This window comes from Pygocentrus nattereri, chromosome 17 (genome assembly GCF_015220715.1).
Source record: "Pygocentrus nattereri isolate fPygNat1 chromosome 17, fPygNat1.pri, whole genome shotgun sequence".
In the NCBI taxonomy this organism is placed as follows: Eukaryota; Metazoa; Chordata; class Actinopteri; order Characiformes; family Serrasalmidae; genus Pygocentrus; species Pygocentrus nattereri.
In genome coordinates this window covers 13,676,337-13,687,976 of record NC_051227.1, presented here as the reverse complement: position 1 = coordinate 13,687,976, position 11,640 = coordinate 13,676,337, and the positions used below count along the sequence as shown (strand labels likewise).

General features: G+C 40.9%; 1 protein-coding gene across 7 annotated transcripts in view; it reads left to right on the top strand.

Annotated features, from left to right (window-relative positions):
* Window positions 1-3,862: 3,862 nt before the first annotated feature.
* LOC108432483 (U2 snRNP-associated SURP domain containing) overlaps window positions 3,863-11,640 on the top strand; it is a 29,641-nt gene continuing 21,863 nt past the window's right edge. For 2 of the 7 annotated variants that reach the window (XM_017706322.2, XM_017706321.2), the window contains exons 1-6: window positions 3,879-4,032; window positions 6,809-6,907; window positions 8,878-8,989; window positions 9,099-9,220; window positions 9,638-9,705; window positions 9,795-9,883. In XM_017706322.2, the coding sequence (XP_017561811.1) occupies window positions 3,988-4,032; window positions 6,809-6,907; window positions 8,878-8,989; window positions 9,099-9,220; window positions 9,638-9,705; window positions 9,795-9,883 (535 nt within the window). In that variant the 5' untranslated portion in view covers window positions 3,879-3,987. Of the gene's footprint in view, window positions 4,033-6,808; window positions 6,908-8,877; window positions 8,990-9,098; window positions 9,221-9,637; window positions 9,706-9,794; window positions 9,884-11,640 lie in introns of all 7 variants that reach the window. The other 5 variants (XM_017706323.2, XM_017706326.2, XM_037546557.1 and 2 more) reach the window with 5 other exon arrangements.

The window sequence follows — 11,640 nt, the reverse complement described above, 5'->3', positions numbered from 1 at the left end:
GGAATGAAGTTAGAGAACTGCTGCTGACGTGGTGGTGGTGTATTAGTGTTTGTTGTGCTGGTCTGAGTGGATCAGACACAGCAGTGCTGCTGGAGTTTTTAAACACTGCGTCCACTCACTGTCCACTCTATTAGACACTCCTACCTTATCAGTCCCCCTTGTAGATGTGAAGTCAGAGACGACAGCTCATCTGCTGCTGCACAGTTTGTGGACGCTGTTGGCTGGATATTTTTGGTTGGTGGACTATTCTCAGTCCAGTAGCGACACTGAGGTGTTTAAAAACTCCAGCAGCACTGCTGTGTCTGATCCACTCAGACCAGCGCAACACACACTAACACACTACCACCACGTCAGTGCTGAGAATGACCCAACACCTAAATAGTACCTGCTCTGGGGGTCCATGGGGGTCCTGTCCACTGAAGAACAGGGTAAAAGTGGGTAACAAAGTATCAGAGAAACAGATGGACTACAGTCTGTAACTGTAGAACTACAAAGTGCAGCTATACAGTAAGTGGAGCTGATAAAATGGACAATGAGTGTAGAAACAAGGAGGTGGTCAGAATGAAGTAGCCAGTTGGTCTAGTTCTCCACTGACCAAGACGTCTTTATTAAACAGAATTCATCCTGTAGTTAAGTGTTATAAAGTGCTATAATGAGATATACATTATCATCTCAAAACTGCACTGATACAAATTACGGTATGAGTTTAAAGAAGAATACCATTGATTTTTCAAAATTCCTGCCTAATTAACTGGTTAAGATGTAAACTGAGTCATTCAGAGCGGTTTGGTGTGAATCTCTCTGTTCTAGATAAACTGACTGAGTCAGAACTGTTCACAGTGGTGGTGATAGGAACCAGACATCCCCCTCTAAAAGCTCCTCACAGAAAGTTCCTACATGAAATGGTTCTGAATTCACTGCCTGATGACTGAGACGCTGTTTTATGACAGTTTAGAGAAGCTCTGTATTTTTACATCTTAGCCATTTAATTATACAGAATTATAAAAAAATCAAAGGAATTTCCACTTTAAACTTCAACACATAGATGAACTACGTTTTACTGAACTGGTTCAGAGTCAGAATTGAAACATATTTGGGAATTTAACTGATCAAGGACTAAAATCCTTTTGACTCTAAACCTTAATTATGATTATTTTATCAAAACTAATGACCGAACGTCATTCACTACCAAAACAATCAGAACACACAAACTTTACCAGATGTTTCAGTCGTGACCGTTTCGGTGACAATTTTCGCTCATTTTAGTTCAAAAACTCAGCTTTGAACAGCTGTTCACACAGAAAATCACCATATTTATCATTAAAACACAAAAAATTTCTGAACTGCAGAAAATACGGCGATTCTTAACGTTCCTCACTGACTCTCAGACTTTGGGACACATTTTCTTCAAAGCAGTGGGATCTAACTGCTCACCATGTGGCCATGAGGGACAGGGATGCAGCCTCACCTCCTGCTCTAAAATGAAGGGGTGTGGCTAGAATGAGGCTCCACCCACAGACCCTGTGTTTTGGTAGTGACATGAAAACGTGAGGCATTTTTTTGAATAAAATTTTTTATTTGAAAATAAAACTCGTGATACATCCAAAACATTTCAACTTCACTTTAAATCGAAATTTAAATATCTTTAAAATGATAAATATTACATCAGTAATATTTGGGCAAGTGTAAACTTTGGGGTTAAGGTTTGGGGACAGACTCCTCTCAGTAGAAAGTACCCTATAGCTTATTACTCTCTCTGTTAATGCTTTGGGTTTAAATAGATCAGAACAGAACTCCTGTAAATATCTAAGCTCGGAACACTTCTTTGATTTTTTAATAATTGTTTATTTGAACTAATTCAGACAAATGCTCCATATTACCAGCACCAGGTGCCTGGAGAACTGCCAAAGTCTCTGAACTAGCAGACCGGACAAGGCCTGCTGGTTTGTGTGGAGTGTTTTGGTGAGGTCAATCTCATGATGTCAGCTCAGTGCTGAGTTTAACATGTGAAGAAAAAATGAACATGACGAAGAAAGATTGTGTTTCCGGCAGCTAAAGGCACTACTGAAATTCAAAAAAGGAGTTCTCAGCTGAAAAGGTGCAACACTCACTCTGTCCTCAGCGAAAGGATCACTTTATCTACGACCCCATTTCCAAAAAAGTTGGGACGCTCTGCAGAATGTAAATAAAAATAGGACGCAATGATCTGCAGATCATGTAAACCGTATTTTAAAAGGAAAATACTACAAAGACAACAAATCAAATGTTGAAACTGACTAATTTTATAGTGTTTTGAAAAATATTTGCCCATTTTAAATTTGATGCTGACAACACGTTCCAATAAAGTTGGGACGGGGGCCTGTTTACCGCTGCGTTTCATCACCTCTTCTTTTAACAGCACTCTGTAAGAGTTTGGGAACTGAAGAAACACTGCTGTGGTTCTGAAAGTGAAATGTTTTCTGTTCTTGTTTGATACAGAATTTCAGCTGCTCAGCAGTTTCAGTTTCATTTGTCATATTTTTTATTTAATAACCCTCCAATCCCTCCGAAGACTGCTGGGATAGGCTCCAGCACCCCCCTGCGACCTTGGGTCTGAGGGCCCAAAAATCACAGCCAGCAAATACTGGTTTTTAGCCTTGTCCCTCACATACAGAGATTTGTCACATTCATTCACCCCTGATGAGAAGCCTTTCACACAGGCCACAACGTTTCTAACTAAATAAAGTGACCCTTTTTCTGAGGATACAGCCCTTTAGACCACTCTACTGTTTAATCACTACACACAAAAACATGACCATGAGCAAAACTATTAATTATATTAATGTGGAATACAGTTGATGTGTTTGTTGGGCTTTTTTATCTAATTAATTGTCTGTTTTTATTTAATTATTATTACTAATTTTATTTATTATTTAGTATTCATTATTTTTTTCCCTTTCTTTTGATGTTGTTTCCTCAGTAAAGGTAAACGAAATATGACAGAAATCCAATAAAATTCCTGCATGATTTTTGTCCTATTGATAACAAACCCTGAATGAATATATTAAAGAATGTCTTTTTTCATATTTAATGTCAGTCACTGTGGAAGCCCTTAAAATAAAGAATCTACCAGCTAATTATTATCTTTAATACTGAGTGAATTGCTATGCCATTATTTTTAAATATTTCCACATACATTAGATTTTACATACTTTTATAAACTTTCTATATACTTCCTATAGATTAGTCTTAGATACCTTCTTATTTTGAGATGCTAAGTCAAGACTTTGAAATGCGATCTGATGGATCTGAGATGCTTTCTCCTTATTTTGAGATGCTTTATCCTGGTGAGAAGAATATATAGACATATGTCCTCTTCTCAAAATCATGACTTAGCATGTCAAAATTACAGCGTCTGACTCAAACTCCTGCTGCGTGTCTGACTCTATCTCCGGCAGTGTGTCTGACTCTATCTCCGGCTGCGTGTCTGACTCTGTCTCCGGCTGCGTGTCTGACTCTGTCTCCGTGTCTGACTCTATCTCCGGCTGCGTGTCTGACTCTGTCTCCGTGTCTGACTCTATCTCCGGCTGCGTGTCTGACTCTGTCTCCGGCTGCGTGTCTGACTCTGTCTCCCTGTCTGACTCTGTCTCCGGCTGCGTGTCTGACTCTGTCTCCCTGTCTGACTCTGTCTCCAGCTGCGTGTCTGACTCTGTCTCCGTGTCTGACTCTGTCTCCCTGTCTGACTCTGTCTCCGGCTGCGTGTCTGACTCTATCTCCGTGTCTGACTCTGTCTCCCTGTCTGACTCTGTCTCCGGCTGCGTGTCTGACTCTATCTCCGTGTCTGACTCTGTCTTCCTGTCTGACTCTGTCTCCGGCTGCGTGTCTGACTCTATCTCCCTGTCTGACTCTGTCTCCGGCTGCGTGTCTGACTCTGTCTCCGGCTGTGTGTCTGACTCGAACCCCTGCTGCCGGGTGAACGCAGCCCGCTGCTGCTGCATCGCTGTGAAGATGGCGGACAGGGCGCCAGGCGGGGCTCATAAGGCCAGCTCGAAGGTAACTCGGCGTGTTTTATCATCGGAACCGACTCTGAAGCTGCTGTCGGGGACCGGACCGGACCGGCGTTAATGCGGGGTTTTCTCGCTGTGGCGGCGCTGATCCGCCGCCGCCTGTCCGCCTTTATCCCGACCAGGCCGGCGATGGGGATGTCTAAGCTAACGCTAGCGCGCTAGCGCAAGCTAACCGGCTAACTTCATCAGTTTTAGCGGCGGAGCGGTTTAGACAAAATATAAAAACACGCCCGGTTAACGCAGAACGCCCAGAACACGTCCGGTTACCGCAGACGGTCAAATAACATCGACTACGACGCGAAAATCTGGCTTTAAACGTTGTTTTCTGGATGTAGAGCAGAAAGAGGATCGAGCTAACAGGCTAGGGCGCTAGCTTGACCCGTAGCGCTGTAGCGGCGTTTCTCATCATCTGGTCCGTAATTATTTGGCCTTTCTCCCGCTGGACTGGCCCTACATGGCGCGCTGGACCACCAGGGCACCGCGGGGTGATTAAATATAGCAAATAAAACCAGACATTGGCGAATTTCCTGAGACACGTGAGTGAGTAAACAGCACTGGGTTTGCTTTTCACCAGCGTCTTGTTCCAATCTCCCCGTTCCACCTTAAACAGTGCTGTGGTTCTGACCGCGTTTAAGGTGGACCGGGGAAATTCTCGCAGGAAGCTAACTTCAGCCTCGCATAAACAGCCGAGTTCTCTGGCTAAGCTAACGTTAGCCTGCACGCGTTAAAAAGGAAATGGTTCTGTTTAGAACCATATGTTCTATATAGAACCTTTTTGCATGGATAAATGGGTCTTGAGATGTATGGAGATTGTGTTGTGTATGGTTCTATATAGAACCGTTTTGAAATTGGCTCTGAATGGCACTTAAAAGGGTTCTTCTCTTGTTCCGAGCTTGACGTTGAAACAGTAAGAGAACCCTTTTAGTCCTGCACAGAACCACGAGAAGCTGTCAATACGTTCTTCTTCAATCTTAGGGACTTGGTTAAAGTATGAACAGGTTCCATGTAGAAGCTTCTTGGTGCTATTAAAGAACCTTTTTATTTTCCGGAAAGGTTCTGTGTAAATCCACATACAGCACGTTCTCCATCAGTCGTGAGGCGTCGTTTCTCCATGCAAAGAACTACTTGAGCATGTATGTGGTTCAATAAAGAACCTTTTTGAAATTGGCGCTGAATGGCACTTAAAAGGGTTCTTCTATTGTTACAAGCTTGACGTTGCAACAATAGCAGAACCCTTTTGATCCTGCACAGAACCAGTTGTCAATGCGTTCTTCTTCAATCTTAAGAACGAAAGCATGTACTGGTTCCATGTAGAAGCTTCTTGGTGCTATTACAGAACCTTTTTCCCCCCAAAAAAGTTCTGTGTAGAACCATGTACAGCACGTTCTCCGTCAGTCTGAGGTCATTTCTCCATGCAGAGAACTACTTGAGCGTGCCGTTGATTGTAGATAGAGCTCATGATGGTAAGTGGAACCATTGGGCCTCATTCACCAAATTTATTTCTCCAACCGTAGGATGATATTGGAGGCCTGTAGGCTTTGCTTAAGAACCCTGGAAGAACCAACTTTATTTTAAGCATGTGTTTGTCCATGTCTTAGGACGTAGAACGTCTGCTCCTCGATTTGGCCACATCGTGTGAATTTATCACACGCACGGATAAGTGAAGAACGTGTCCCGAAATCGATGAGCTGGAGATCTGGAGCTGCACGATGTGACTCTTTTAACCAAACGCTTAAGTATCTAAACGTGTTTAGCTTGAATCGCTCTAACGGTCGGAGTTCTGTGCGCTGATGTTGCTGCAGGGTTTCACTTCGGAAAACGTCGGACGAGATTACGGCTGAATTCGGTGTGCTTTACATCAATCAAAGCAAAAAGGAGCATCAGAATTAAAAATAAAGATGAAAGTGTTTGAGTGAAGATCAGTAAAGGATAAAAACACGATTAGTACGAGGCACGGAGAGCGGAATACAGACTTAAAAGGGATTTGAAACAAAGAAAGTGTTATTGTTATTAAAATAATAAAATAATGAACTTCAGCTCCGTGAGACCACGGGTGCTTCCAAACCACGCTTGGTCATGTTCTTCATAACGTTCATCTTTCATAAGCTACATTCAGAAGCTGGGCGTCGTGTGAGGCTGTAACTCTTCTCTCCAGTCAAATAGACGGTGATGTCATTTTAAACCCTTATAATAAAAGAAGCTGAACTCAGTTTGTTTTTCTACTGAAAGTCGAGCCGTTTTCCCCAAATCTGGGCTATAAACTATAAACAGACTCTTCAGTGATCTGCTGAATTACAGTGATTACTTTAATAATATAACACAAAGAGCGTCTGAGATTTTTGGCTTTCAGCAGTAAATTGTAAGCGTATAGCGATGTGTAGATCATAAAACACACGTTCTGTTAATTTGAGGGGAACTTTTGAAGAACCATCTTTAAGCGTGTATGGGGTTAAGACTTCTTAGAAGCGAACAGGTTCCTGAAAAGTGCATTTCACGTACATTTATATGTCTTAATGGAAACAGGCCTCGGATGCTCTGTAGATCAGGGATGGTTAAAAAGTTTAGTCTAAAAAAAATAAAATAAATAAAAGATTGAAACAAACCAATGCTGCCGTTTCCTGTTTGTCAGATGTTCCACCTGGTTTCAGACACTGTCTGACTCTCGGGGGAAGAGGATGAAGGCGTGTGTCTGTCAGGCTCAGCCTGATTTGGTCCTGCTTTCTATGGTGAAAACCGTCAACGTTGGTTTTTCTTTCCTCCAGGCTTTGCTGGAAAGCAAGTTGAAAGCCTTCAGCATTGGCAAGATGGCTGTGGCTAAAAGAACCCTGAGCAAAAAGGAACAAGATGAACTCAAGAAGAAGGTGAGCGTGTTAGATCGTAAAATATTTCACAGGGTTTTGCTTGTAATCCTGGAATTAATTGGCCAGTTCTTGGTAGATTGCCAGTCCCATGGGAGGTCTTAAGCATGGCTGCCTAAAGCCATTAAATGAAATTTAGTTTAAGATTAGAAAGTGCATAAAATTTAGATTGAACTACTGTCTTCTTTTGTCTTTTTGGCCTTTAGCCCATGTATTACCTTAAATAGTTGTCAAAATTTCTGCATAATCCAGTGTGTGAGGTGTAAACAGAGATTCAGAGCGGTTTGGTGTGATATGGTTCAGTTGTCTTTATAGTGGTGGTGATAGGAGCCAGGCGTCACCATGACTACAACACAGGTATAGATAACTTATTTACTATCCAGAACCACCAGAGAACCTACACAAGTCTTCTGAGTTTATATGGAATGGTGATGATGGGAAATAGTGGAAAATCTGGAATAATACGTTTTCTTTTGGATCTGTTTTTTTCTCACAACAGCCTGCATGTATCCCTCCACCGTGAATCAGTTTACATGCACTTGGTAGCACGATAACTGAAGAAAATCAGATTTTGTCATCGATGCGTTTTTATGCACTTGAGTAATCGGATAAAGGGAAAACCCCCCAGGTCAACATCAGTCAGACAGTAATCAGATTTATTCTCCAGTAGACTCAACGAAGAAGGTGTGACGTAAACATAACGTAAACTCAGTCTTCATGCTGCAGCATTTTTTTTAATGGCGCACCACTTTAGCCGAAAATATGAACGTACGTCACCTAGAAGATGAAGAGTATTTAAATCCTTTATTTCGTCAAGCATTTATTTGGTTTCAGTGTCACTCCAAAGTGTTTTGTTGCCATTTTGCAGTTATCTCACTTATTTCTGGTCTGTGTTCACACATGCTCAGACTGAGAAATCTGAAAGAAATCATAGTCATAGTTTACAGCACTGAGAAATCTGATTACTGCGCTGAAATCCAGCCTCTTTATCACATTTCTTAATCAGGTTTTTAGACTGGAGTTTGCTGTTTACATGGCCATTTGAATAATCAGATTCAATTGCAGAAATCTGATTATGATCGGATTATTGAGTGCAAGTAAACGCACTTGTTGTCTCAGTCAGTAGGCAGTGTAGTATTCATCATTTCATGTAGGAACTTTCTGTGAGGGAGTTTTTAGAGGTGGACGTCTGGTTCCTATCACCACCACTGTGAACAGTTCTTTTTTGGTTTGGTTTGTTTTTTTAAAAATAGGAATTTAGACCTTTTTTTTAGAACCATATAATTATGCACAAATACTACAGAATAGAAAGATGCATTTTGAATGCAAGAAATTTGGCTTTAATTGATTGGTGTTTCTGATGTGGTTTCACAGAATAAGTCTGTCATCATATGAATCATGTCATTACCATAACAGCTAAATATTAATCAGCTTTTGTTTGTTTATGTACATTCATGATGAGTTTCTAAAGTCCATGTTGTGTAATGGGAACAGTTAGAAGAATACTTTCACATACTTGGCACAGGGTAAGGTTTACAGGTATGACTGTGTGTATATATGAGTGAGGGATGGTAGGAATGCGTGTTTTATTTTATTTTATTTACTACATGTAAATGTTTGTCTGATTCTGTTCTCTGTGATCTCCTGTAACCAAAACCAGTTTCCTTGAATGTGTAAACAAATCTGGCCAGTAGGTTTGACTCTGATTCTAATTCTGATGAATGTGCAGCGTAGAGCGTCTCTGGATTGGTCCTGATTAAAGCAGTAATACAAAGCGATTGTTATGGTTCTCAAACCAGACCCCCGGACGGCCCAGATTTTCGCTTCAGCCCAACTCGCTGCACGTGCGGTAGAGCAAAAATAAGTGTCTAAGTGTCCCTTAGGACCGGTTTGAGAACCGCTGTCTTCAAGATGGTTTGTTTGTGTCCTGTAGATTATTTAGTTAAATATGCTGCTCTGCTGAACCTTTACAGGAGGACGAAAAAGCAGCTGCAGAAATCTACGAGGAGTTCCTCGCTGCCTTTGAAGGAGGTGAAGGCAGAGTCAAGACGTTTGTCCGAGGGGGAATCGCTAATGCCAGCAAAGGTAAACTACATCCTGAATTTATTATTTTACAGTTGCCAGATATTTGCATATCAATGTGTGTTTGGTCACTGCCAAACTGCTTGTGCACCTGTTTGCATGTGTTTCGCAGAGGAAGCTGCATCTGATGATAAAAGAGGAAAGCTCTATAAACCAAAATCAAGAATTTTGGAGGCCAAAAGTTTTCTGCCTTTGGAAACACCTCCGCAGTTTCTTGCGTTCGACAAACGTAACGTAAGTATTCATTTTTTGTGCTTTTTAAACATGAACCAATCAGGCATAACACTACATCCTTATTTCCCCACTGGACCCTCACAGAGCAGGTACTATTTGGGTGGTGGATCACTCTCAGCACTGCAGTAACACTGATGTGGTGGTGGTGTGTTAGTATGCGTTGTGCTGATCTGAGTGGGTCAGACACAGCAGTGCAGGTCCAGTGGGGCTCCTGACCACTGAAGAACAGGGTAAAAGGGGGTAACAAATTATCAGAGAAACAGATGGACTACAGTCTGTAACTGTAGAACTACAAAGTGCAGCTATACAGTAAGTAGAGCTGATTAAACAAGGAGGTACTCATAATGTTATCCCTGATCGGTGTTGATATGTCATGTCCTGTAAATATGTATTAATTTGTCGTTTAAACATCCCAAGGCATCAAAGAAAGGAGAGAAAGAAAAGAAAAAGAGTAACCTTGAACTTTTCAAAGAGGAGCTTAAACAGTAAGTCTTCTCTTTGCTGCCTTTGTGTGGAAGTAAAATCAACCTGTAATGGGTACAGAAAAAGATGTGTGGCCTGTGTCGTTCTGTAGGATCCAGGAGGAGCGTGATGAACGCCATCGGTTGAAGGGGAGAGTCAGTAGATTTGAACCTGTGTCAGCCATGGAGGGAAGAAGATCATGTAAGTATATTATTTAAAACTTGTGTTTTATTCACATTAAATATAGATGATATAACTGCAAAGTGTTGTCGTGTGACACGTTAAAGGAATATTTTGTTAAGCTCAGGATTATGTGTAGGGGAGGAAATTTGTATGTAGTGCTGGGCGATATATCGTCTATCGGTATATCGTGATAAAGGGTTGGAAAAGTTTGACTGTTTTACCCTTGTTGTGATAAATTATGCTTCAATATGTTTTATATTGTCAGCATTTAAAGCAGAACTTTTTTCAGAGCTCCCAAAATTTTGTCAGCTGTACCAAGGTGAAAATTAACCATCTGAAATCACATTACATTTCTCTCTTGAATTTTTGTCCTCAAAAGTGAAATGACAGCACCGCACAGAGTACATACTTTAACACACAGTTAACAGGCGTATACGCTCACGTTTGTATATTCATGTGAACACATACGTTTATAGCGCTGTTGCCATAAGAAAACCTTGTATCTCCAAAACGGTAACTTTACAGGAGAAGGAAAAAGCATACTGTACTTTTAATGTAAGTCAATGGAACCAGATTTTTTTTTACATATCATTTTCTGCCGTTTCTTTTAGTCCATACATCGTGAAATTTACACACAATGTAAAGAGCAACAGGTACTTTCAAATTATGTCAAAAACGACAAAAATGGAGACGCAAGGTTTTCTTCCTGACAGCAGCGATATGCGTACACTTCAGCGTTTTAAAAAAAAATTCACTTTATTCCTGACTGCGTTCCCGAAACACAGAACTGTAAGTTTATGTTGTGTTCGGATTTTCTAGCAGTAACTCTTTCTTGTAGTACAACTATGAACATTTAATTTCTCATAATTTACAACTGGTTTTACAAAAAGAATAGATTAAGATTGTCTTTGTGCCGTGGAACATAACGTGGGCTGAAAGGGTTGATATATTCAGGCACAATGTGACCTTATTGGCTAAACACCGAACACAATAAGCGCTGGATTGCCATCCGTGAATATTGCTAACATATTCAACCAGATTACAGAGAATCTCTTACAAGCTTTAATTGTCCACTTTTAAAGTAGAGCAAAAACGTGAGTAACCACAATCTCTAGTATTGCATAGGAAAGTCCATTGAAGGGCTGATGGAAATCAGCATTATGGTAGAAAATGTGTGCTACACACATATAAATTACAGTTCATCAAGGGTTCTTTAGTAAAGAAAATGGTTCTAGATAGAACCATGGACGCTGAAAGAGTGTGATGCATGATTAAAAGGTTTACATTGTGAAAGGGCTCTCCAGATCGATGGAGAACATGCTGTAGATGTTTTTATAGAACCTTTTTGAAAATGGTTCTACAAAGAGTTCTTCTGTTATTACGGTGTTGAGCGTGTAACAAAAGAAGAATCCTTTTGGTTGCTAACCCTTTTCAAGTAGGTTCTATACAGAGCCATTTATAGCACATTCATGAACATTTTCCATCAGTCCAAAGAGCTTCTTGATTATAAAGAACAATTTAATCGGTAAGAGGGTTCATTGAGCATCCATGGTTCTGTGTAGAACCATTTTCTTTACTTAAGAACCCTTCGAGCACAGTCTTTTTTTAAGATTGCACTAATAAAGCGAATTAAAAACAGACATGAAGTGTTGGGATGGTGCACACAGCTTGTCTCTGAAGCGTCCCAAAATGGTTTAAATGTCATCCCACCTGCTATTTTTATCGTCCCCGGGAAAACAGGGTGGCATTAGTCTGGAGTCCCATCAGTTTAGAGA